The 23,878-nt window shown below is 37.0% G+C and overlaps 1 protein-coding gene across 2 annotated transcripts in view; it reads right to left on the reverse strand.

Moving 5' to 3' along the window:
- Positions 1–23,878, reverse strand: part of NEK7 (NIMA related kinase 7) — a 61,462-nt gene that overhangs the window by 18,469 nt on the left and 19,115 nt on the right. For both annotated transcript variants that reach the window (XR_007907286.1, XM_051804577.1), the window contains 4 exons: positions 16,983–17,045; positions 16,327–16,437; positions 4,401–4,509; positions 2,078–2,185 (listed from right to left, as the gene is read on the reverse strand). Coding sequence is in view for 1 of the 2 variants with exons in the window: in XM_051804577.1 (XP_051660537.1) it covers positions 2,078–2,185; positions 4,401–4,509; positions 16,327–16,437; positions 16,983–17,045 (391 nt within the window). In the remaining variant the exon portion in view is untranslated. The remainder of the gene's footprint in view (positions 1–2,077; positions 2,186–4,400; positions 4,510–16,326; positions 16,438–16,982; positions 17,046–23,878) is intronic.

Consider the following 23,878-nt stretch of genomic DNA (forward strand, 5'->3'; position numbering starts at 1 on the left):
AAAACCCCTAACAGTCACAGGGAAAGGAATATGAAGCCTTTGTTGAACCATACTCCCATTTCTAATATAAAGTCTGCCGAAAACAAGAAATTCTGTCATGTTTGTATGCAATCAACAATACTAAATGCCTCCTTTCCCTTTGCACTTTTGGAAGAAAGATTTCCTATTTTCAAAAAGGTATACACTTGACATAATAGAAAAATCTACCTCTTGATAAGGCTGTATAGAAAGAGTTAAGAATATGAACGAACCCTGTCCAGTTCAGTTCATTTGTTTCAAATGGACCATCGGTAAGTATTCTAATTAAATCAGTATTATTCATAATTAGCAGTTAGAAACTGTACCTAATTAAAATTTTAGTACATTTCTTTATCTCTGAAAGCCTGAATCTAGTTTGCTACTGAAATTTTTATAAAGCCTGTAAACAAGTATAAATTGCTACACATATGTTTGTAATTCACTGGGTTTTGTGCACCAAAGGTTTATAGAATCATAAAAAGGTACAACTTCGAAAGAAATTTCAAGAAAACCAGCATCAGAAACTGCAGAAGAAATTAATTTTAAGAAGTGGTCTCTGCTAGTGACATGATAAATCAGAGTCCTGTAGCCTAAGTTAACAGCTGAAACAAACCTTTTTCCTAGGCTGAATTCTGACATTAGATCATAATTAAGAGTGAAATGGGAAAAGAGGAGACAGGGAAAAAAGAAAATAAAAAATAGCAGCTCCTCCACCAGGACGCAGCACCCAACATTAGAAACAAAGCTGCCATCCTCCCACCCCCTGCTCCCTGGGCAATTCTTCATCTGTAAAAGAGGATCTTTAAAAATAGTGTAAAACCCCCAAGCCCTTTAACTCCGGCTCAGTCTTCAGCTTTTTAAACTTCTAGCTCAGTCTTTGCAACCATTCCCCTGCCATGAGCCAAAATAATGCAGAGCTGAGGCAGTTTGTTCCTCTTTAACTTCCTGACTTCTGCCTCAGAACACAAATCTAACTCTCCCACCCTCACTGTGGACTTCCGCCTTTTTTGTGAGCTCCTGATCCACAGATTAGGATTTACATCTCCCTCTTCACATCCTTTGTCCATTTGCAGACAGTAGCAGGACCCAACTACGAGCTGATCTCCACAGTGCTACCAGAGATGCCCACTGGGTTATGAGGGCAGCATGAACAGCAGCACTTGAGATAAAATGCTGCCACGTCCTCATATCAGATCTTCAGTGTGGAACCCAAGCACATTTCCAGTCTGGTCTCACTACTTTGCTGTCTTCTTCTCTCTCTTTTTTTATTAATGCAAGATTGCACATCTGTGTCTGAGGTTCACCTTAGTCCTATTAAGATCTCAGCAGTTACTGGTTTTGACTATGCCACTACCGGTATGCCCCAAACATGGTAAAAAACAGGAAGGCACAAAGGAGTGACCAAAGGCTTTCAGGAACACAGGGAAGTAAAAATCAAAAGTTTCCCTTCTAAAATATTTTTTTCAGCTGTTAACACAGGTATCACCCACACCTCGAATATGGTACAAACATGCCAAACATCAATCCTCTCTTCTTCCATGTTCTACTGGTAACTGGGAAAACTTAAATTAAGAGATAAGGATAAACATGGCATATTTTAATCTGGGAAGTCTGTTATTTCATAGTCTAATTAGAAACCTCAACATCTGGAAAAAAAAAACAACAATTCTTTGTGTGTCCTCCAATGGCTCTAACATAAGCACTGCAAGTATTACTTGACCATTTTTAGTAAACACTTGTTCAGAGGCAGAAATGTACATTAGATGATTCAAACTAAGCGGGGGGAAAACCCAATGAGCTGTAGTGCTGAAAGTATTGCCTCAGTACTTCTTGCCTCAGTACTTCACAGCTTTTCTGTATTTGTCCATGGTGCTGACCACTTTTATTATTATTATTATTATTATTATTATTTAAGAAGACCTTTATGACCACATTTTTATTATTGTTTAAGAACAGCTTCAGCTGGATCTAACTGTTTTCTCCCTCCTCTTGAGTGGGCACATGTAAAAAAAAAAAAAAAATCTACCTGTCCAACACCTGTACCTCAGAGAAAGCTTACCTAAAGAATGTGCAGCTGTTGTTTTGGAGCTGAAAAATCGACCAAGTCCAAGGTCTCCAAGCTTTACTACTCCTGTAGCTGTAATGAACACATTTGCTGGCTTTATATCTGAAAGAAAAATAAATTAAATTTAAAAGTCACAGTAAGGTCGCAAGAAAAGCTACTGCTCTAATAACAGACCAAAAGAAGATCTTACTTACAGCTAATACTGGTAAAATTTAATGGTGGTGTTCAGAAAGAATGAGACTGGAATTTAGAACTTCAGCTACTTTAACAGTACAAACATCGCTCAAGCAAGAAAATCAAGAGCCATGGAAAATACTTTCAAAAAAACCCAAGCAAACAAACAAACCAAACCCCAACACTCAAAGCCAAACAGTAGATATAAGGCAGCTCATTACTACTTTATATAAGCTACATAGAAGGTCTTGCATTAGAACTACAGAACCTCTTATTATGTCTAAGTAACAGCACAGAAATGTTTTCAAGCAGTGTAAAAGATTTTTCATCACTTTTGCTGTTCACATAAACCACAGTGACATGATGTTATTCATTTGAAATAGGTAACTGATTCTCTAATAGCAGGCATTAAAAAAAAAAAAAAAAAAGGCAAGTTTTACTCAGGAGAATGGTTATTTGCACTCGTCAATGGAACTGGGCTAATCAAGTAGAAACAAAGAAAAATAATGATGTATACCCCAGACGGTTATTTTTCACAAGTAATATTCAGTTTAAGTTTTAATCCAGTCCCTTAGAGACAACAGTACAGACTTTTATTTTATGGTTTTTAAACAAGGTACCTATCCTGTTTCTAAATAAACTGACCTGTTATTTGTTTGGGAAGGGAGTCTAGCTCATACTCAGCTCGAGAGCAATGCACTGTGGCTCCAAACTTGAAGAAAATCACTTCAGTTGTATAAGAGGGAATTACAGTTTGCATAAATATGGGTAGAGTGAAAGGAATGGTTAATAACCCTTCAAACACCAGTGTTTTCAGGTTCCCAACAAAAGAGTTACAAAACCTTGTAAGCTTTAGAGAACAATACAGAAGTAATTATGTTACGCTGCTATCTGACCTAGTTTTCAGGAGTTTGGATCACCCTTTGTGTAACAGTCCAACACGGACACAGCTAAACTTAAAAATAGCTTTAATTGTCATTGTTTTTGGTGTGTAACCATGGAATCATTAGATTTGCCACAGGTTTGCCAGAAGCTTCAAAGTTAATATTTCGGAACTTAAAATATCCTTTTGGTTTTGAGTTTAGTCATAAAAAGCAATAAAGGAAGATACCTGTACCCTATGGAAAGAATCTGTAATTTTATGTCCTGTTATTTGTATCATTTGCACTTGCAGGCATCTGTACAAATGCATAAAAAAAAAAAAAAAAAAGGAGAATCACAAGGGAAAGCTGTTTACAGGGGCAGGGGCATCTAAGCTGATCTGCTGAAGGGTGCAAGATTTCTAGCTGCAAATGACAAAGCCCAGCAGAGAACAAGGGGCTGCTGCCTTCAGGCAGCTCTGCATCCCAGCAGAAGGAAGCCACCAACCTAAGACATCCAATTCCCCCTGAACCCAATGAGACAGCTCACATACAAGTCAACAACCAGAGGGATTTCCAAGGGAAAAAAAGATTGTACATCTGAGAAGCAGCTCTACTACGATCTGTTTTCCTGGACTCAGAGTTACAAGGCAGAATGAAGACAACACAAGAAGACAGCAGTACAGAGGTCTAAAATGGGCCAAGGAGGTTCAGTGCCTGACAGATAGCTGGCAACTACAAGGGCTGTTGGGACACAGTACCTGACACAGAGACAGGGTTAGTGGTAGTGGAGAGGAGCAGACAATTAGAGAAAACACTCAGAGCTGCACATAATCCAGTAGATAAGGGACTGGGAGAAGGGTCTGTACATCACCATTCGGCATGGCGGGAGGCAAATACTTTTCTAAGACAACCAGGAGCAAGAGATGGAAAGAATGTGCAAGAAGGCAGGTAACAACAGCTGGATGAGACAGGGGGCAAATACAGAAGAAAAAGAACAGGACAGAAAATAAGAGCCAGAAAAGTCAAGTAGCATGTGGCAGCATCTCCATCGCTTACAGAACTATCACTTCTTTTGAAAACTTGGTTATCACAAGCCATGGTTGCAAACAAATGCCTACCACAACAAATGTACAACCACAAACTTCTGTCACGGTTTTCCATTACTTATAAAACGTTACAGAAACGTACATTGTGTCAGCTGTCAAAATTGATTCCAACCAGCTTAATTCTCACATAGTAAAAGGTTTAGTAAAGACAAATCATCTTTGATCCTGTATTACCTCTATGCATAACACGACGAGAATGCATATGTTCCAAGGCACTGCAAAGCTGAACAAAGTACTTCCAAACTGTTCTTTCAGGAATCAGCCTCTTCTGTTTCTTAAAATGCTTAAAGAAAAAAGGATGGACAGCAAATATTAAAAATTAAAACTTGCATAAAATGACTGGGAAAAGACTAAAAATCCTTTCTTAAAAAAAAACAAATACAAGAGGTTCACAACCTATTGAGAAAGGTTTAATAAAATTTCTTGATACAGAAAGCTTTTCCCTTAAATATTAATACACGTATCATCAATGTATGTGTTTATTCAGTTCACACACAGAGCTACAAATAACACTAATGCAATAAAACTGCTATCCCAAAAAGGGATTTAAACAGTATTTTCCAATCCTCATTGCTGGATTAATGGGGTCAGAACAGTCTAGCACGAAGTGGACACAGAACAAATAAAGGTCAGATATAAAGATATGTGCCACAGAACTTCCTAAACTAAACACTGATTTCCATACCATCATTTTCTAAATAAAAGAAAAACACAACAGTAGTGACACACAGTCACAAAGATCATGTAAGAAGGGTTGATTAGATTAGTCTTACAAACTTTTGCAATACATAAAAGGAGACTAAAGGAACTGATTTCTGCAAGTTTCATAGTGATCTAACTCCTGTTCAAATATTTTCCATCCTGTATAAAAAATACCATTATTGATCACTGGTAACAGTTCAATGGCCTGTTAAAGCTTACGAGAAACAAATATGCTCTGTTACACACATCTTCTCCAAATATTATATTCAGGAACTGGAACCACAGTCCTCCAAAGACACAAACTGAAAACCTGGAATTCAGCCAATGCTAAAACGTACAAGTTTAATAATTATAAATTTTGCAGCTAAAGGTAAGAAGATTGACAAATTGTTGCTCATTTAGCCTTTCTTTTAAAGAAACTGTAATATGTTAGATTTTAAACACATGAAGAAAATACCTACACATTAATATTAGCAAAATTTTAGATGTAAAGCAAAGTACTTATATGTATCTTAACAGTGTGGGTACACACACACACTTCACACTCATGCACACCCTAAGAAAGTTCACATAACAAACATTAGTTTGGAAAAATAAAAATACGTCCACATACTATGTTAAAATATGCTTGACAGCTGCATCTACACGTAAGAGACATGCAGGAGGATGAGAAAGATGGTTTTAAACTAGCTGTAGCAAAACGCATCAGCAATACAAAGGATCATAACATTCCACCAAAATGTTTTTAGCTATAGGGATTATTTCAAAATGCATTTTCATGTAAATGAGGCAAAGCATATAAATTACGTCTTTAAATACAATTTTCTTTCAGTCTTGGACTGAATCCAAACAAACCCTGTGTATCTGTTCTCCCCGTAGCTGGATTTGCATATCAGAGGATTGTTTGATGTCAACAGGAAGATGGAGACCAGGTTTCTTTTCATTTAAAAACAAATACACAATACATGTAAGTATGTGCACATGAAAGCATAGTTCCTTGATTTAAAATGCATCCTGAAATTATCATAATTATAACTACACACTTTATTTAAATATTCTGAATTATTATTTTTTTTTAACTTGAATGTAAGTACAAGCAGTGATGAAATGCCATTCACAAAATGTCTGAAATGGGAAGATTTTCCATTACAGATTTCCATTCCCATGTACATCAGTGTACTTTCCAAGTATTTATGTACAAGTTTTAACATTTTATTCACTTGCCATCTGTAACACTGTGCACTAAAAAATTGGTTTCACTTGTTACAGAGTAAGGATGCAATATAAGTGTGTCAGATGTAGTCTCATTCTACTGAAGCCATTAATAATTTTGCAGGATAATATTAATCTCTTCCTGAAAGCATCAATATTATTACTTAACCCCACAGAATTTGTCTAAAGAGGACGGAGAAAAGCTGATACATTTGCTAACAATGTTTGTATTTTTGTCCCTTTTTACAGAATAACCGAACAGTTTCCTAATGAGAAAATGTAACTCTCCTTAATCTCTGATGGATTGCTAAAAGAAAAATAAAATATTCTCCAAATGTTTCCATCCTAGTGAAGTTAAACATAACTGCCCTGTACCTGAAAAGCATACGCTGTTCAGTTTCTTGGTGGCATAAAAAAAAAAAAAAAAAAAAAAAAGAGTAAATGATAGACAGGGGGGAAAAGTTTCAAGTCAATATAAAAGCATGAAATAATATACTGAGTTTCTAAAGATGATGCTTTAAAGGTCAAATTGCAAAAAGTAAAAATGACAGCAATTAGCAAATGGTTTTACCTAGACTTTACAGGCACAGTTCAGAGAATACCCAGGACTATGTTTGGACTTCATAAGAAACTTAAGGATTTCCTGTGGGTGAGTGGACAGTGAATGTAGACGATTTAAACACAACTAGAAATTTCAGATATGACTGCCTACATCTCAGTAACCATGCTTGGAAAAAATTTAGTATTCAGTTCTGATTTGGGTGTATCAGAGGATTTTACGGTGTGATTTACTCTGCTTTAGGCCTCACTGAATAGGGAAAAAAAATAGGAATAAATTAAAAGAAGACAACCCAATGAGTGTTTAAGAAGCAAACTGGACTAAAGAAAGCAAGATGTTTTATGGAATTCTCCTGATGACAGTTGATAATTTTGCAGAGTCATTACTTTAAAATAAAGAACAGAACTGTGAAACTGTCAAATAAGCCCACAAGAATATATACCTGAATTTTTCACTGCACAGGCTGTTGCCTAGAGTTACCTTCTGAAAGACTATATTTGGGGGAAAAGTGAAATGAGAAAGATGATAAAACAGATTCCTTTTCCTTTCACCATTTGGTGAGACTCTAGATCGCATCATCTTGTTCTCATGGCAAAACTTCACTTCTGGCTTCCAAAAATATAAGAGGTAAGAGAGGGTTACATTTTATTGCATACACTTATCAGAACACAGTGATTCAACAACAGATACTAGTGGGAAGAAATCTGAACTTCAAGAGCAAAGTGATACAGAAATTATTATTACACAGAATTTTCAAGTAATAAGTAATGAAGTTCTGGACCATTTCTGGCTGTGTTTCTTTGGGAGCCCTTTTTAATATGGATTAGCAGAAAGAACAGAAAGAGGAAAGAGGGGGTCAGGCAGCTCTAACAGGAAATTATGGAAGCACAACCAAGGGTTCTCACTCTGTGAATACAGCAGAAACAAACCAGAACTGGCAAGGGCATACAAGGCCAAGAAGACAGACCACTGAAGATAAACCTCAGCATCTCTGTATTTTGGAGACTCAAGTATATAGAAATTAATTACCTACTTAAGTCTTATTTTCTATTTAAAAACCTAGTACCAATGCATCATCACAGGAGTTTTGTCTGGATCTGCTCTTCATGAATTCAGCTGCCCATCTCTTTAGACCATGCTAAGTTTTCTGCCATTTTTCTTTGCTTTCTATGCAGAACAAAAATAGAACTTCCCACAACATCCTGATTCATTCACTCAATTTGATCACAGCGTGATCAAATTTGCCTACATTTCAAGAGCAGCAGCTGTCTCTTAGTTGTAAAAAGAGAACAAATACAAAAAAAACCCCAAACCCAAGCTATTTGGCATCTACATACAGAAACCAGCAAGTATTCAGTCAACAAAGTGACTGAAATGAAAATATTTACCTGTTTCTTTTTCTTTTATTTACAGTCGCTTACATCTCCAGTTACTGAAGATGCCATACATTTACCTTTTCCCTTTAACACTCCACAAAAAAAGTGTTTCAAAAAACCAAATCTTCCTCTATTAGTCATCTCAGTATACAACAAACTTTACTTAATCCAGAGCAACAAAAGACTAAGACACAGGACAAAAAACGGCATATAAAATAATGGTACTAACAGAAGTACCTACAAGCATCAGAGGGACAAATCAGTAGAATTAAACTGTGGTCTTTCTTTGAGGGGAAAAAAAAAAAAAAGAACACGCCACATGGACACCACAGAACTGAGATAGAAGCATCCTCTCAAACTATTATCACATACACCTACTTACAAGAAATAATAAGCCTTGTAAAAAATGCAAGTAGAATTTTTCATATTTTCCATTTTAGTATGCATTCTTTCATGCTAATAATCAGACTGTTAATAAGACTCTTGGTTAAACTCAGATTTCTTAGAAAGCTCTGAACTAAGTCACTGTATATATATCTATTTTTATCCAGCTTTCTCTGCAAGGATTCACATAACTTTTCCTTATCGAGCAGTCCACCTACAGTCACTCTGTTCCACCTAATGTTTTTGCTGATGCAAAAAAGCAAGAGTATACAGTGTTCAGAAATTAAAGACACCTACTGAAATCAGATCTACTTGCAGAGCCACTAATAACAAATTTCCAATACTGCATCATTTTCCACGTCCCTGATGTTACCACTGAGTAGGGCTTCTTAAAACACACAGCCACATGTTTAAATTCAACAGTATTTATTTACATGCATCTCTCTCCAAAAATTCGCTGTAGGAAAACTGGTTTAGCATGAAGAGGTGAAATTCACGCTTGAATCATTAATTCTACTTGCTAATAAAAAGCAATAGCATGACACAGTAAGTAAAGAGGCTATCATCTTAACTTTTTTCTCTCTACAAACAAGGCAGACAGGTTTGGTTTCTCTTCATTCTCAGCAAGTTTTTCATACTGCACAAACACTGACGGTGTGAATTTCTCAAACATAACCGTGGCAAAAATTAAAACTAAACTCCAAGTATTGTTTGCAGGACACTGCAAACAAGAAAAGTACCCAGAACTACTAATTTAATAAAATCTTTCAATTCTCCCTGCTCCTTAAAGCCTCACAGACAATTCAGCATCAGTGAGCAAAGGCGGAGATGAATTCTCCAAAGCCTTTCTGCCCAGTTAGAGCTACTTGACCAGCCTGCGTAAGTTAAATCGAGTTTCCTGCCAATTTAACCTTTCACAGCTGAGTGATACCATTACTTCCCCTACATGTTCAGCCAGTACTTACACAAGAGCTTCAGGTGTGATGCTTGTGAAGGGGATTGACCACAAGACAAAAGACTGTTGATAGTCTAATTATTTTAGCAGAAAATCTTATTGTTCCAGTGGCAGACACAGACAACGGCCAACTCATAGAAAAACTAACAAGGCTGCCTGGCAGTTATCCAGCCCAATTATCCCTCTGATTATAAACTGCAGGACCAGCCAGCTTTCATTCTGCCAGCACATGTATGTAACTTGCCAATGGTAAACTGCTGGCACTGCTCTCCCTGTGGTTACCTGTGGCTGACAGGAAAGGTGACAGCCCAGCACCTCTCAGACACCTCAATAACACACATGTAGAGCAAAAGCTGACCAGAACCTGCTCTCCCACCTTGGCAGGGCTCTATGCTTTGACTTTTTAAGGCTTTGCAGCTCCATCTGCAGAGTGACCATTTCCCCCTCAGAACACCCAACCCTGCCTTTTATACTTGCTGCACAGATAACATATATATGCAAAGCTGAATAAAGATACACTATTTTTTTAATTAGAGGGGGTTAAAAAAGTTTTTTAGTAGCTTTAAAAAAGACTAGTGGCAAAAATTAGCCTGACTAGTTCAAAGCCCCAAGCTCCTCCTTTAGGAAAAGGCACATAAAAATAGTTTAGCTTTGATCTGTAATTAGCACACTCTGTGTTACACTATCCTATTATATTACAGGCTTCTTCAAGCTACATTCTATCTTTTAAAGTTTTATTCAAAAATGAGTATGCAAAAAAGCTAATGTAAAAGTGATACAGACCACAAAAAAAAAAACCAACACCCAACCACTGAGGAAAAAGATATTTTGAAGGTTTTAACATATATCAATGATGTGGCTCCAGCAAAGTGCAAAACCGGTCTATATTATAAAATATAACCATATGCTCAATAAAAACACTTCAAATCAGGAGATTTGGCATGGGGGTGGTGGTAGTGGGGTTTTTTTGCTCTTTAAATTAAATCCAACAATCATGGGGGAAAAATAAAGCAGATACTGTTGAAAAACAAAACAATCAGATTCCCTGTTTTAAAATTTGCAACTATAGATCAAGATAAGTCAGTACGATGATGAGAAAAAAAAATACACAGACATGCAGAGAAGACTACTTTAAAAATACTTTTTCTAGAATCACAATGTCAATTATCTGGACATAAATATATGTACGAAGAAAATTTCAGAATTAAAGCCACCATAACTTGTCCCCCTCGAGAGTGTGTGTGTGTGCATGCAGTTTTCAGTTCTGTTTTCTTTAGGTTAAAAGACCCTCTACTCTTTCATTCATGACACTTAGCTAATGAGCAGCTTGAAAATGTCTCTAGGCTTTATTTATTGTGCACTATTCAAAACCTATTATTAAATATAAGTTTCAGGGAGGGGCACAGCTTCCTGGTATGCATTATTGGAAAATCAAACTAATAAAATAAACTTTGTGAAGTTTATCTTCACAAATGGCCTTAGAAATGACGAGGCAGTAATATTCCCATTTTACAGATTAGAACATGGGCAAAGAATTAAGATCAAAAGTGTTAATTAATTCTGGCACCAATTTAAGTACCTCCCTCTCAATGCACGTACCTTTATGAAACAGTTCATCTTCAAAGCACGGTTTCCACTCAGGACTGATGAAGCTGTGAACGTTCAATACTTCTACAGATCAAGACCCAGAGTTTTTCCTTGATTGTCAGAAATACCAAACAAGCAATTACAATTCCCACAGAAAAGTAGTGGTTGAAGTGGTTTATACAGTATCCCTTACGAACAGTACCAGTAAGTAAGGATGGTCTTTGGAAAAATCTTGTATTAACCACGAAACCTTTGTCTTTCAAACTCCCTGCCTTGGAAATGACCATTGTGGCAAAGAAGGCAGCATGGACACAACGATTTCTACACAGAGTAGCTGTACCCTCAACACTGAGTCACAACACATCCTGTTCCCAGCCAGTTCGAGATATCCCATCCAGGCTCTCTCCCTGCTGTCCGCCCCTTTGTCTATCTCTAGGATCCTTGCCTAGTAAGTCCTGTTTGCTGGCAACACATTAGCTCTTCTCTAATCTCCCTGTGCTCATCCCTAGTATTGGAAACCCCGTTTCATAGTTTCCCAGTCCAGTACTCTTATGTTAATTCTCTTCCACTCCTCAGTCTCTACTCCTTGTGTCATAACTTTCCTGTCTACCTTCTCTCAAACACTGTAAACCAGCTCATAGAGGTGTACTTGTCTTCCTTATTCCCAGTCAGATCCTCTCTCTCTCCTCACTTAAGGATTACTTAGCTGTTTGTCCCAGTCTACTCCTGTCTGCCTCATCTTTTGTCTTCTTCACACTCATCTCAGATTACTCCCTTCCCCGTGTTATTAGAAAGAATAAATACCCTCCAAGAGACAGGAAAGCTTCAGCCCATCCAAAGCATCTGGAAAAAGCTATTTCTGGCAATGCCATTTCAGTCACCCATACTATAGGTCAAAGCACTGATAGTTACTCAGCTTGTAGGCAGTGCTGTCAGCACCAAGGGATGCAAAAGATTCAGACAGCTCTACACACACAGAAATTCTCCACTTTGGCTACTTTGCCCCAGCAATTTCTGTTAAACACACATGTTAGAAGAATTTATGTTTAGGTGAGTTTTCTTAGCCATTATTGTAAGAAAAATCCCCTTTCCAAGTTTTACTTCTGTTTCAAGGCACAAGGGGCTTAGAATAGTTCAGATTCGATGGTTGCTAGATTTTAAAATGAAATGTTGGCATGCAACATTTTAGCACGAAATTGCTGTATTTTGACAAACTGAAAACACACTCACACAGCTAAATATCTGGCAATCCTAGCAGCAAACAGTCCTGTTATACATGTGTGTGCATGGCAGAAAACAGCTTCTGCAACACTGCCATTCAAAATACGCAGGAAACATCATTTTTCCCACCAGCCTTTCAAACAGGAACACCAACTATCTCCTACAACTGCTAAAGTTACAGGTCAATGTTGCTTCCAGTCTTTAAGCACTTAAAAAAGAGCAAGCTATCCCTCAACGCAGCCCAGGTACACCAGCCAACCTCAGAGCAAGAAGTTTAAAAAGATCCCACTGCTAATATATTTTGGCACGGGAAGGAGAGTCTGCATTCCACACCATGTGGAGGGGAGACATTGCCTGATGCAGTTTCATACAGTGAAGCCCAAATATCCACCACTGGTGAAACATCAGAATGATAATCAATGAGATTTCAAACAAGTCTAAACAGAGCTACAGCTACTGCAAGGAGCTATTTAGATATGTATCAGCTGCTTGGAAAGAAGTGACTATCCCTGTATTTTGACTACCCTACAAAAAACAAGTTTAAGGACAAAGAACTCTCTGTTCCCAACTACAGAAACCTCAGGTATCTATATGAACTTCATGCTGATGAAAGGTTTTAGAATATTTGTCTCATTTTACCTAGCTAATTATAGTATGTTTATTTCTTTATCTGAAAGCTGAAAAAAATACACACAAAAAGTGACTTCTGAAGAGTGGGTGAAGTCCTAGGTGACATTTTGTAGAATTCAAGTTATCTTCCATCTATCTTGAGAAAGCTGGAAACATATTTTCAACTTTTTAGATGAAAGCTTTCATACTTGTTCCCAAAACATGTTTAACTTCCTTAAGATCTATATGACATATTCAGTTTAGAGTTTGCATTTTTTTTGGTGCACTAAGATTATTTGCTTAAAGAACCTAAAAACTAAAAATATCTGCAGAAATTAAATAGACCTAAAAGTTTATTGCTGAGTTAAAGAAAAAAACCAACATTTTAGTGTCTTGATAATATTGCTTCTTACAAGTCTAATAACTTACACTTAATCTTAAATAATATGCTAATTATTCTGCAAGATAATTCAAATTCTCTTATTTCACCATCTTCAGGACAGACTTTACTAAGTAGCTCTTTTTACTGAATTATTATAATGTATTTTCTTGATTAATTCAATTAGTAGATTCTTCTTTATTTGTAGCATTTTCTTTATCTAATATATCAACTGTTGCTTGGGAAAAAAAAAAATCCCAAACTAAAAAAATCCACAGAAAATGTTCACCTTGTCACTGCTTGTGGTAGAGGAGATCCATGACTAATACGAAAAGGGATCAAAGCCTCAAACCTGTCTTACAACATATTGTATTGCACAAGGAGGTGCTATTATGAGGTAACGACAGTTCTCATGAACTACCCTTAACCTTGGCAGCCACAGACTACCACAGGTTCCTCAGTAGAGACCACAGACACCAACAAACAACAGACCCTGAGCAACTGAGAAACAGAACAATAGTTAATAATTATTTACCCGTACAACTTTTGAGGTAATAGTATTCAGCAACCTAATTCACAGATACAGAAAATCAAGAATTTTCCCTTCTTTCACCATCCCCACACAAGGGTTACACTTCTAACTTGTGCTGAGGTTCAAGTTCTAGTGAAAAATCAACTGTGAGCCAAATGCAAGTATTTCCCCCTCACTGATGCCTGCCTCTCAGTGACATGACCTGTCCAAGAATTCTAACAGGCCATTAAAAGCTGTATGGTAAGAAATCACCAATTTCAGATCCTCCTGCTTTTGAGAAGGGAGGCTATATTGAAACATCTCCCTGTGACAGAGGTAATTAAAAAAATAATTAAGGTAAAGTGGATTAAATCTGTGTATGTACATACATAAACACAGAGGCAGAGAGAACAGGAGATACCTCTGATTTCATTATGTGATATGCAAATGCCAACGCACAGCTGCTTTTTTTTTTGGACATAGAACAGATTCTATGAATTCTATTAGAATGCATATGAATGCACCAAGTGATTTTCCTCAGTTGTCTACTCAATGAGGACAAAGAGAGTATTATTCACAGGTAACAAGAGGGATGATATAAAAGCTGGGCAGCAAGGATGTGGTTCATTAAGGGAAGAACTAAAGAATTCATTAAGGTGCACTGTGAGGCACAGCAGCCTTGTAAGTATTCTCTGATGTGCCAATAAAGTCATAACAAATACCCAGTAAACTAGTTAAGTAGTTTTCCCTCACATTAATTTTGGTTTCAGTGTCATTCAAGCTGTGGTCATTTACAATTTCAAAAACATACTTGACCCCTTCTACAAATCACACAACGAGCCTGATACCCAAACACTCTTCTGGGAGTGTCTCAACATTTTCCAACAAACTCAGAACAGCATTCTAGTAAGAACACTGGAAACCAAAGCATGGCTTGTCTTAACACAATATAGTTATTTACTGTGGTAGTGTGACAGGCAGCCACACTTCTAGGAAGTTTTCATACCATTATCATTTATTTTTCAAGCAATTTTTAAAATACTTGTTTAAGAAGATGCTACACAACTGGAGCGCCCCACATTTAAACTCACATCGTCAAAGTAATCTACCAAATCATTTCCTCCACCAGCAACATGAAGACAGAGTGCATTGTGACACCTCATACATATTTAATAACAGCCTGATAGGTTGTCATTAACATCAAACAGCAATCTAAGTCTGCTACATTAAACATGATCCCTGTGTTAAGAGGACAACCACAAAGTGCCTCCAAGATCGATCCTGTAAGAAATACCCACCGACTTGGACAAGGTATAATGAGGCCAACTGCACTGAAAAAGCCACACACCAGATCTAAAATTAAATAATAAAAAAAAAAAAGCAAGGGAAAAAGAAAAAGCTTCAATGGGTCATAAGACCAGACATGCCATAAGGCAATCTGTCACAGAGCACTCATATTAATAACTGTTGTGTCAAAACTGAACATTCAAAAGAAAAGACAAACCTTCCTTTATGTTTTATGAAATGTAAGCCCACAGAATTAATAATTTATGAGATGAAGAAAAATATCACGTTTGGCTATAAATATTAACAGACGCTGTCAACCTGCTTAGAACTAAATTTTGACTGTCCTACCTTACAATTATCAACTTAGAAAGGAATATGCTTCAAAAGCTCAAAAAAAAAAAAATTTAAAAAAATCGGTATGAAAGTCATTAATGAAGAAATTAACATTCTCTATTCATGTAGCAAAACAGCATAACTTTGTTCTGTGCCTGGCTGCTGCTGAGCCAACACTCATTGACTGGCACTGTTTGTGTCCAGAGTGGTGGTGTGCTCTGCTGACAGCAATAACATGGTGTGCAACAACAAAGTACCCCAAAAGGACATGCTAAACCCAAGATCCAGTGAAAAAAGGGAAAGGAAAGAAGGGAAGTAGTTGTCAGACAACAAAGAAAGATTAAAAAAAGGCAGTTAAAAGTTAGTATAAGTTTGAGAATACAAAAATTTATACAGTGGGTCTTGGATAAATGTTTCTCATTAGCTAAAAACAGGCATTTAAGAACTTCAAAAAAGCGTAATTAACCCATAATGCACAACCACGTATCAGTAAGCTCACTGCATGTGATGTCAAACAAATACAAAACATATTTTCAGAGTGGTTAGCAGTTCAAGTCAAAAATCTAGAAGACACTTCTGCCACACATCAGTTATTCTCTGCTTTCATACTATTACAGAGAATAGAATATTGGAACACAAAAGAACTGTACCAAAAAATCAGGAATGCCATTAAATTGTATTGTTCTAAATGGTGGTGACAGTGCTTTTCTTTACAGGCTTTATTTAATTCTCTCCAATACTAATATAACTTCAGCCTACTTATGTCCCCATCTGCACTTACATTCTGGGCAACAGTGTTAAAAATACTTACATAAGCATCAATATTGGACATATATTAAAAAAAACCAAGTCAGTCTAAACACTCCATTTTGCTCTACAGTTCCCAACATTTTCACTGCATTTCACCCACTGATGAGCATGCAGAATGAAAAGCCCAAGTTGAACATTACAAGCTCTTACTTTTTAAAAAAAAGTTAATCCCTACCTTTATCATTCTAGAGAGATCTCCAGCATCTGCTAATTCCAACACTATGTTCAGCTCATTGTCTTCAATGAATGAGGCATAATATTTAATTACATTTGGATGATTCAGTTGCTGAGAAAGCAAAAGAATAATTCACATTTTAGCATAGAGTACACTGTATTTATTAAGACTGACACAAACATTCTCATTTAGGCAAACAAAACAACCCCTAAAATCTATTTCACTATGATACAAATTACAAAAATTATACATTTACAAGAAGCATTTACACTTTACAAGAACATGATGGCATTTTAGGATCAACATGACGACTGACATTACAATTTTAGAGGAATTTTGCTTCCATGTATAATAGGCAACAGCGGGCTAAACTGCTATCTGAAACAGCAAAGTCAATTTTTAAAAGCAGGATTTTACTGTACGTAGGAAAGAGTTGTTCACAATATTGCAGTTTTGGCAGAAATTTCTACTTAAAAGCATTATTCATTTTTTCTATTACTACTCAATGTTAATTTTTAAAATAATAAAGATCACAAAACTGTTCAAGTGAGGCTTATAGAAACAGTATGCAAACAACAGTGGACACTTTAAGTATGTCTATGAAAAACTTAATGTACTGTGATGATGGCTCCACAGTTTTTAAACAAATCTTTTACCTTGAGAAGATCTATTTCTTTGATGCAGTCAGCACGAGCTTTGGCATCCATCAAATCAAATATCTAGGCACAAGAGAGAGAAGATTTTTATTAAGTGATAAAAATAAAGCGAATTATCATTATTTCACAGCATCCATAAATCAACTTGAATTATGCGTTTCATGGCAAGATGTAATATTACAGTACGAAATATTTTTCATGACCTGATGCACGGATTTAGTGCTGTGGCCATTCTTTTAGCCCCCTCATAGGAAACAAGTTCATTTTAAGTAAAACTTTTCCAATTACTTAATTGCCACCTCAAACACAGAGGAATAATTCAGCACACTTCCTTATACGTGGCTCTAATCCAAATCACAGTGTCCTAACCCATTCCTGCTACTTCAGTATCACAAACTGATTCTTACTAGTACTGAGCACACCTTTTTTTCCCCTTAGTCTCTTTCTAGGAATCCTTCCTCTCTCATTTGCCATTACATTCTGAATTTAAAAAAAAGCCAAACCAACCAACCAAAAAAAAAAAAATCATCAACTTCCTTGTGGTCTGACTACTACATTTTGAACTACCCAGAAGAATAATAAGAAACATGCTATGAGGTTTATTGTCATAATATTTATGAGATTAAATTTTGCAGTTACAACTTTTCAAATGCACATCATTTTCTTCTAGATAGTCTCCAGGAAAAGATGTTTTATATGCTATGAAGATCAGTGGTATCTGGTTCCATCAGCTCAAAATCTCCAAAAGCTCAGTAGCTGACAACTTCCATTTAATGTCTTGCCACCAATTCCAGCACTGAATGTCTGCAGGGAGGTCCTCTCAAACTGACTGCCGAACTGTTCACGTAAATCACACCTTCATTTGCTCTCTCCAAAGAAGTTCAAACAAATCAGGAAGTTTGCCTATGGTCTGCTAAACCTCATTCCTTTAATCAACTGAAAGAATTCTAGAAACTTCATGCCTAGAGCACAGTCCTCACAGAGCACACACCTGCTCCTGACTAACCACTACTTCTTTTCAGATATCCAATCTGTCTTCAGAACTTGTATAAGAAAGAAGAGGTTAGAGTGGATGTAAGACTCACTTTTTGACACAAAAAAAATGAAACAACTCAAGTAGAGAAACAAAATGCCAGACTTGGAGATAGTAAGAGGAAAAGGGGGAGGAGAAAAGAAAGAAGAAATCAAAACTACTTACCAAGAAATGGAATAAACCATCTCACAACTACTTGTATATTAAGGCCAGAATGATGGGAAATAAACAGACTGAGTTAAAAGCAGTTATTCAAGGAGGAGACTGTGGGGGACTTGAGAAAAACACAGCGGGGTAGGTCACAAGAAAGGAATGCAAACACTAAGAAAGCTATTTCAGACATAGTAGAAGAACAGAGTTAGTACTATCTCCGAAATTACAAGTACTAAAAGATAAATAACTCTGATGGAAAACAAAAAAAAGAGTTCACAAGATAAAGTTAGAAATTTAATGAAGGAAATTAAATAGCCTGTATCTATTATAGATTTCAACTTTGAATGAAAAAAGCATTGCTCTTTTATAATTCTGACAACAGACTCAAGTCCTCGTGTTTGGTACAGAAATGATTTTTCTAGGAAACATTTAGGAAAAAATCTAAATATGAGAGGCAGCACATTAACTTGTGGAAGCACTGAGAAGGCAGGAAATTGTAATTATCTTTCCTTATAATCTAAGAGACCAGCAAATGGAAAATTTTATACTCTCTCTTCCAAATACAGTCAATCAAAGTGTGTATCAGGGAGCAGGGGAAAAAAGGGGGCAGGTACAGGCACACTTCTTGAGCCTTCACATTTTTGCCAAGTTCTGGATAACAGTGAGATGTCATTCCTTAGAAATGATACTGAGATTCAACTCCAAACACACAGGAACCTAATCAAAACTGGAGACAGAATTTCAGACTGAACATTGTATACAAACTATCTACTTTGAAGATCTGGAACAATTACCAAAGCACGATTTCAAGATTCAAACCAGAAGAGTTTCATTGTGTGACCAAACAGGGCAGTTTACACCTGTTAATGAGTGTTCCAATATGCCAAGAGGTATAGTAACTTACCTGTTCCATGAATATTTTGCCTACACACCTAAGCTAACAGGTTTTGCAAGAAAACTTTTTTATAAGCTACGCCTCTGATAGGGACATAAATCAGCACCTGTCATAGAGCAATAACAAAACAACAAAAATGAAGCCCTAGACTCAGGAGTGTGAAAGATCTAGAATCAAGGCATAGGAAAGACAGACAATTTTGTTTGTGTATTCTGTATAGTATTCCCAGTACTTCTAATTTGTTATTAAACAACCCTGGAGTAGACTACACCAAGCAGCTGCTCTCACTAAAGGATTGACTTAAGTTTTATAAACATGACTCTCTATACTTTTGCTACACTTCATACAGCAGCATGGCAAATTTGCCACAGCTACAACTACACTGAATATTTCAAACATTAACTAAAATAAAGTAACACAGGAAAAATGAGTCTAATTTGATCCTTACAAACACAAATATAAACAATCTGAAGATTTACTGTTCAGCATTCTTGCAGTTCTCCATTAGATTTTGATCCAGTTCTTACCTCAAAAGACTAAAAATAGCATTTCCCAGAAATCCAGAATTTCAGTTTCACAGACATTAACCTCCTCCAACAGTAAGATTGGTAAAAAATAAGAACAAAAAAAAAAAACAAAAATTGCTCAATCCATGGCCTCTGAAGAACCTCTGAATCATACCAGATGCAAAAAGCTTCCCAAGATTTTCATTCTGAATAGATTATCTATTTTGCCAAACTGCTGCAGTTCAGATCAGAGGACCCAAGTGTAATAAGCCATGTCAGCTCACACAAGAAGGTTACTGTCAACACAACGAAAAAACCTCCGTGCTTCCTCACCAGAAGATGACTCAACACTGAAGAACATCTTAGTCTGAAAAATGGAAGCCACAATGAAAGACTTCAAGGAGATCCTTTCAAGTGCATGTCAGAACTACCCAGGGCAGCTGGCAGTGCTCTGAAGTCTCGTTCAGCAGGAGAAGCTGTCCTTGCCTGCAGTTCACTGCACACTGACCACTGATGTAACACTAAAAGCCATGTCAGTGCTCCCCTCACAACTGTAACAGTTCATACTTTTGCAAGCCACCTAATTCCATCTTCAGTTTCTATTACTCAGCAAGTCAAGCTGAAAGGTCAGCTTATGCTCCCCTCCCTCCAGCATGAGCACACAGATCTCTCACATGCACACAGTTTGCAGCCTTGTAGAGACAGCACCACCATTGCCTTCATCAGGTCACAGGCCTCATTCCACCCCAGACACACACTGCCCAAGGACTTCCAACCTTTTATCTGGCCTTCTCTTGGACCGCACTCACATTTTGAGGTTGGATTTAGCTGTAGCAGCACATGCCTTCCAGTTGAGTGACTTAACTACAACAAAGTCATTGCAGTCAAATGACTTGTGTCTAACCTGGGTTTAGATTCAGCTCATCTCTGTGGCCTTAAGTTATTTATAGCAGATACAAGAGAAGTCTAACAAAACCAGAGTGATTTTTGGATAAGCTTAAGTGATAAGCTTTTGGATCAACACAAACCATTAGCAACTGACTGCTTGAAAGCACCCAGGAAAATCCCAGGTACAGACACTACAAGTGCCCTCCTTCCAGCAGGGCTCAGATTGCTGATGATGCTCCATACACTGATTATTGGAAACCAGTTGCAATCAGACCACAAGCGTTACCATCACTGTAATTGGTTAACAATAAAAACTGCTGCCTCTGATTAGACTGCTAGAGAATTCCTTAGACTAACAATAAATTCTAGTTCTTGACTCCACCTATGATATCAGGATCACAGGGTAATTCAGGTTGGAGGTATGTTTCCCTAGTCAGCACAAACCCCACTCAGCACAAACTGCACAGTGTAATACATTCTATTTCAAACTTATAATTCTTTTTCCCCAATTTCTATTTCCAAGGACTGTAACAAGATCAATATTTTAAAAAGGAATTATGCTTGCCTAACGCAAAAATCTAATAAGAAGCAAAAATACAGCAAATATATTTATGATGGGATAGTTTCATGATGAGTATAATCAAAAAAATCTTGCTATGGTAAGCACTACACCTTAGCAATTACTGTGAAATTCCTTAAAACAATTAGGTAAATACAGCTAAAGAGTTAAAGGAGCATTTTTTAAAAGCCCTTAGCAATTTCTTTTTCCACATAGCAAGCACACTAAGTAAAATAAAATATATCTTTTCAGCTCTCAGTTTTTCATCTCAGCCAGCAGCCAACTGCATACAAAGGGAGAGTAAAAGGACAAATACACATTGATAGTTATGACAAAATACTCCCTTCTGTGTGCTATGCAACTAAGGGATCTCTGGTAACTTTGCATTCAATCACTTCTCTGGTACCTTCACGTAAGCGCAGATTATAATTTTTTTTCTTCCAGCATTCCAGAAATGTCAGTTGTAAGTACTGTCAAGAGATACAGGTATTTTTAGAATACTGGCTAAGCTATTGTAAGCTACAGAGAAGGAACTGTTCCTATGCAGATGTGTAAAGTAAACATAGAAGTTGCAACACACGAATCAAATTCCTCAGTAAAGCTCTTACATACATGCTCACACGTGCAACTAGAGCTCCTATAAAGTTATAGGCACAGCAAGAAGGTTTCGAAACATTTAACCACACGATGGACAACAATAGGCCTTAGCTTTTAAGTGTAGGCTGTATCTGACCAATTACCAGCTACCAACAGAACTCATCATTTGAAGTAACGTGACAAGTTCGGAATCTGCCTGATTTGCTCTGAAGTCCATCACTTCTCCAGGTTCTCCTTTTCAGTATTGAAAAGGATAAAGGTCTTTCTAACCTTATCATTTAACTAACTATGTAACCTATTTCTGTTCCATTTGAAATTCTGAATAAAGTAAAAATACTGAAAAGCATTTCCAGAGCAAAACACAAGCATGATTGCTGTAACATCAACCTTCAGAGATGTAGGCAAAATAAAGACCTGAATGCATATAAATATTAAGAGATACAAGCATTAGAGTATTTTGCCACCACAGCCCTGCTGTGCTGAGACAATAGTGCTTCATAAAGTGTGAAATTACAAGTGCTTTTCTAAGATTAATTAACTGTAATTCAGGCCTGAAATAGCAATCCACTGACAATGCACAATGAATAATGAATGCAAGTGCTAGATAAAAGGATTCATTGTCTGAATCTCTAACATGGGGCCTCCAATTTTGGAATGAAAGGGAAAGAAAGGTGGAACAATGTAAAGCAGAAATGTAATGAATTGAGAATTTTGTTGAAATATGCAGTTTTACATTTTGAGTAGCCAAGGTTTCCTTAAAAAATAGCTCATAAAGTGAACTTGTATAGCCTTGCAGTCACTGACTTAGATATGCACTTTTTGTTGTTTAAGGATGTTTCGTGAGCATTTATTGCAGTATCTAGTAACTGCTTACTCTTCCCTTGGAAGTGACTACTGGAATGCTCATAGCTCAGAACACTGGACCGTACCCCAGGCTGTTTTGCTGCCCAGGTTACGCTGAGTGGCAGAAGCAGAGAGGTACTGCTGCTTCCTCAGGCATCATCTTCAGGCTAGTTTGGACCTGAGACTTAACATGTGTTAAGAAACTTACCTAGAAGCTCTTCAGTTTATACTGCTGTGGTCACAGTTCATAAGTGGTTGATGTTTTCTGATGTTTCTTTCACTCTAAGTGTAGTTTAGACATTACTGAAAGTGCAGTACAGAAGATCTGCTTTTTACTTGTTTTTATTTATAATTCAACAGCATCTCAGAAATATAGTTCCCATTTCCATGGCAGAAAAAGAGAGAACCTAATTACTGTATATACCACTTTCCTAATTACACGTAGGTAAACCACACATGGGAGGATGAATCATAAATGGTAGAACAAGAAGAAACGACCGAACATACTATTTTGTGTATTCTGCTTGCTAAATTACTATTAAAAAGGCTTGCAAGTTAAACAGTTCTTACTGTGCTACATATCCTACTGAAAACCGAATCAAGAATACTACTTCTTCCTGTTATCTCGACTCCGAATTTGTAGCAGCAACTACAAATTCAGGAAGAGTGGTTTCTGTCACCATCTGCTTGTCCCTTCTCCCACAGCATCTTACTGCCACTTGCTTCTGCTCACATTTCATTCCACAAACATACATTCTGTACACATTAATATAACATTTATCAATATTGTACATGTTTTAGCCAAATAAAATTTTATTAGTGGAAAATAAACATTCTTGTTGGAAAGCTTCATCAGAACTCAGAACTGGCAATCCTTTTAGAAAAAATAATGGTTAGAGATCCCGCAGCTCTGAAAGAGAGGGTAACTGAAGGATTCTAAGCCACATCTACCCTGATGGTAGAGACACACATGAGGAACCACAGACCAAACAGACAAAGAGAACACCTAACCCAGCCAGGAAAATAAAATGGGGAGGGGGTGGAACAGACATGACTTGCAGCACTGGAGAGGAAGGCATGCAGTACAGAAGATGTGAGATGAGAATGGGCAGATAATGGCAAAGCAGAAGAAAGTTCAGACCTCAGCTATGTTATTTAACACAGTGTAGACCATGTAGAGATACCGTCTCAGTGTGGAAAGCTGTATCCATGCATGGGTCTAAAATAGAGAGAATAAAGCCCCTCTCTCACAACAGAAATAAATATTCCTCCTGTTTTGTTCATGCTGAGCTTTCATTAAAAAGGCATCAGAAAAAAAGGCAATATTTTAATTTGAATAAAACACAACTGAAATTAAAAGGAAAAAGCACCATCATAGAGTTCCTCTGAAAAGCAATCACTTCTCACCAGAAGACATCCGTG

Source organism: Manacus candei, unplaced genomic scaffold (assembly GCF_025592945.1).
Source record: "Manacus candei isolate 608988 ecotype Guabito, Panama unplaced genomic scaffold, ASM2559294v1 h1tg000005l, whole genome shotgun sequence".
Taxonomy (NCBI): Eukaryota; Metazoa; Chordata; class Aves; order Passeriformes; family Pipridae; genus Manacus; species Manacus candei.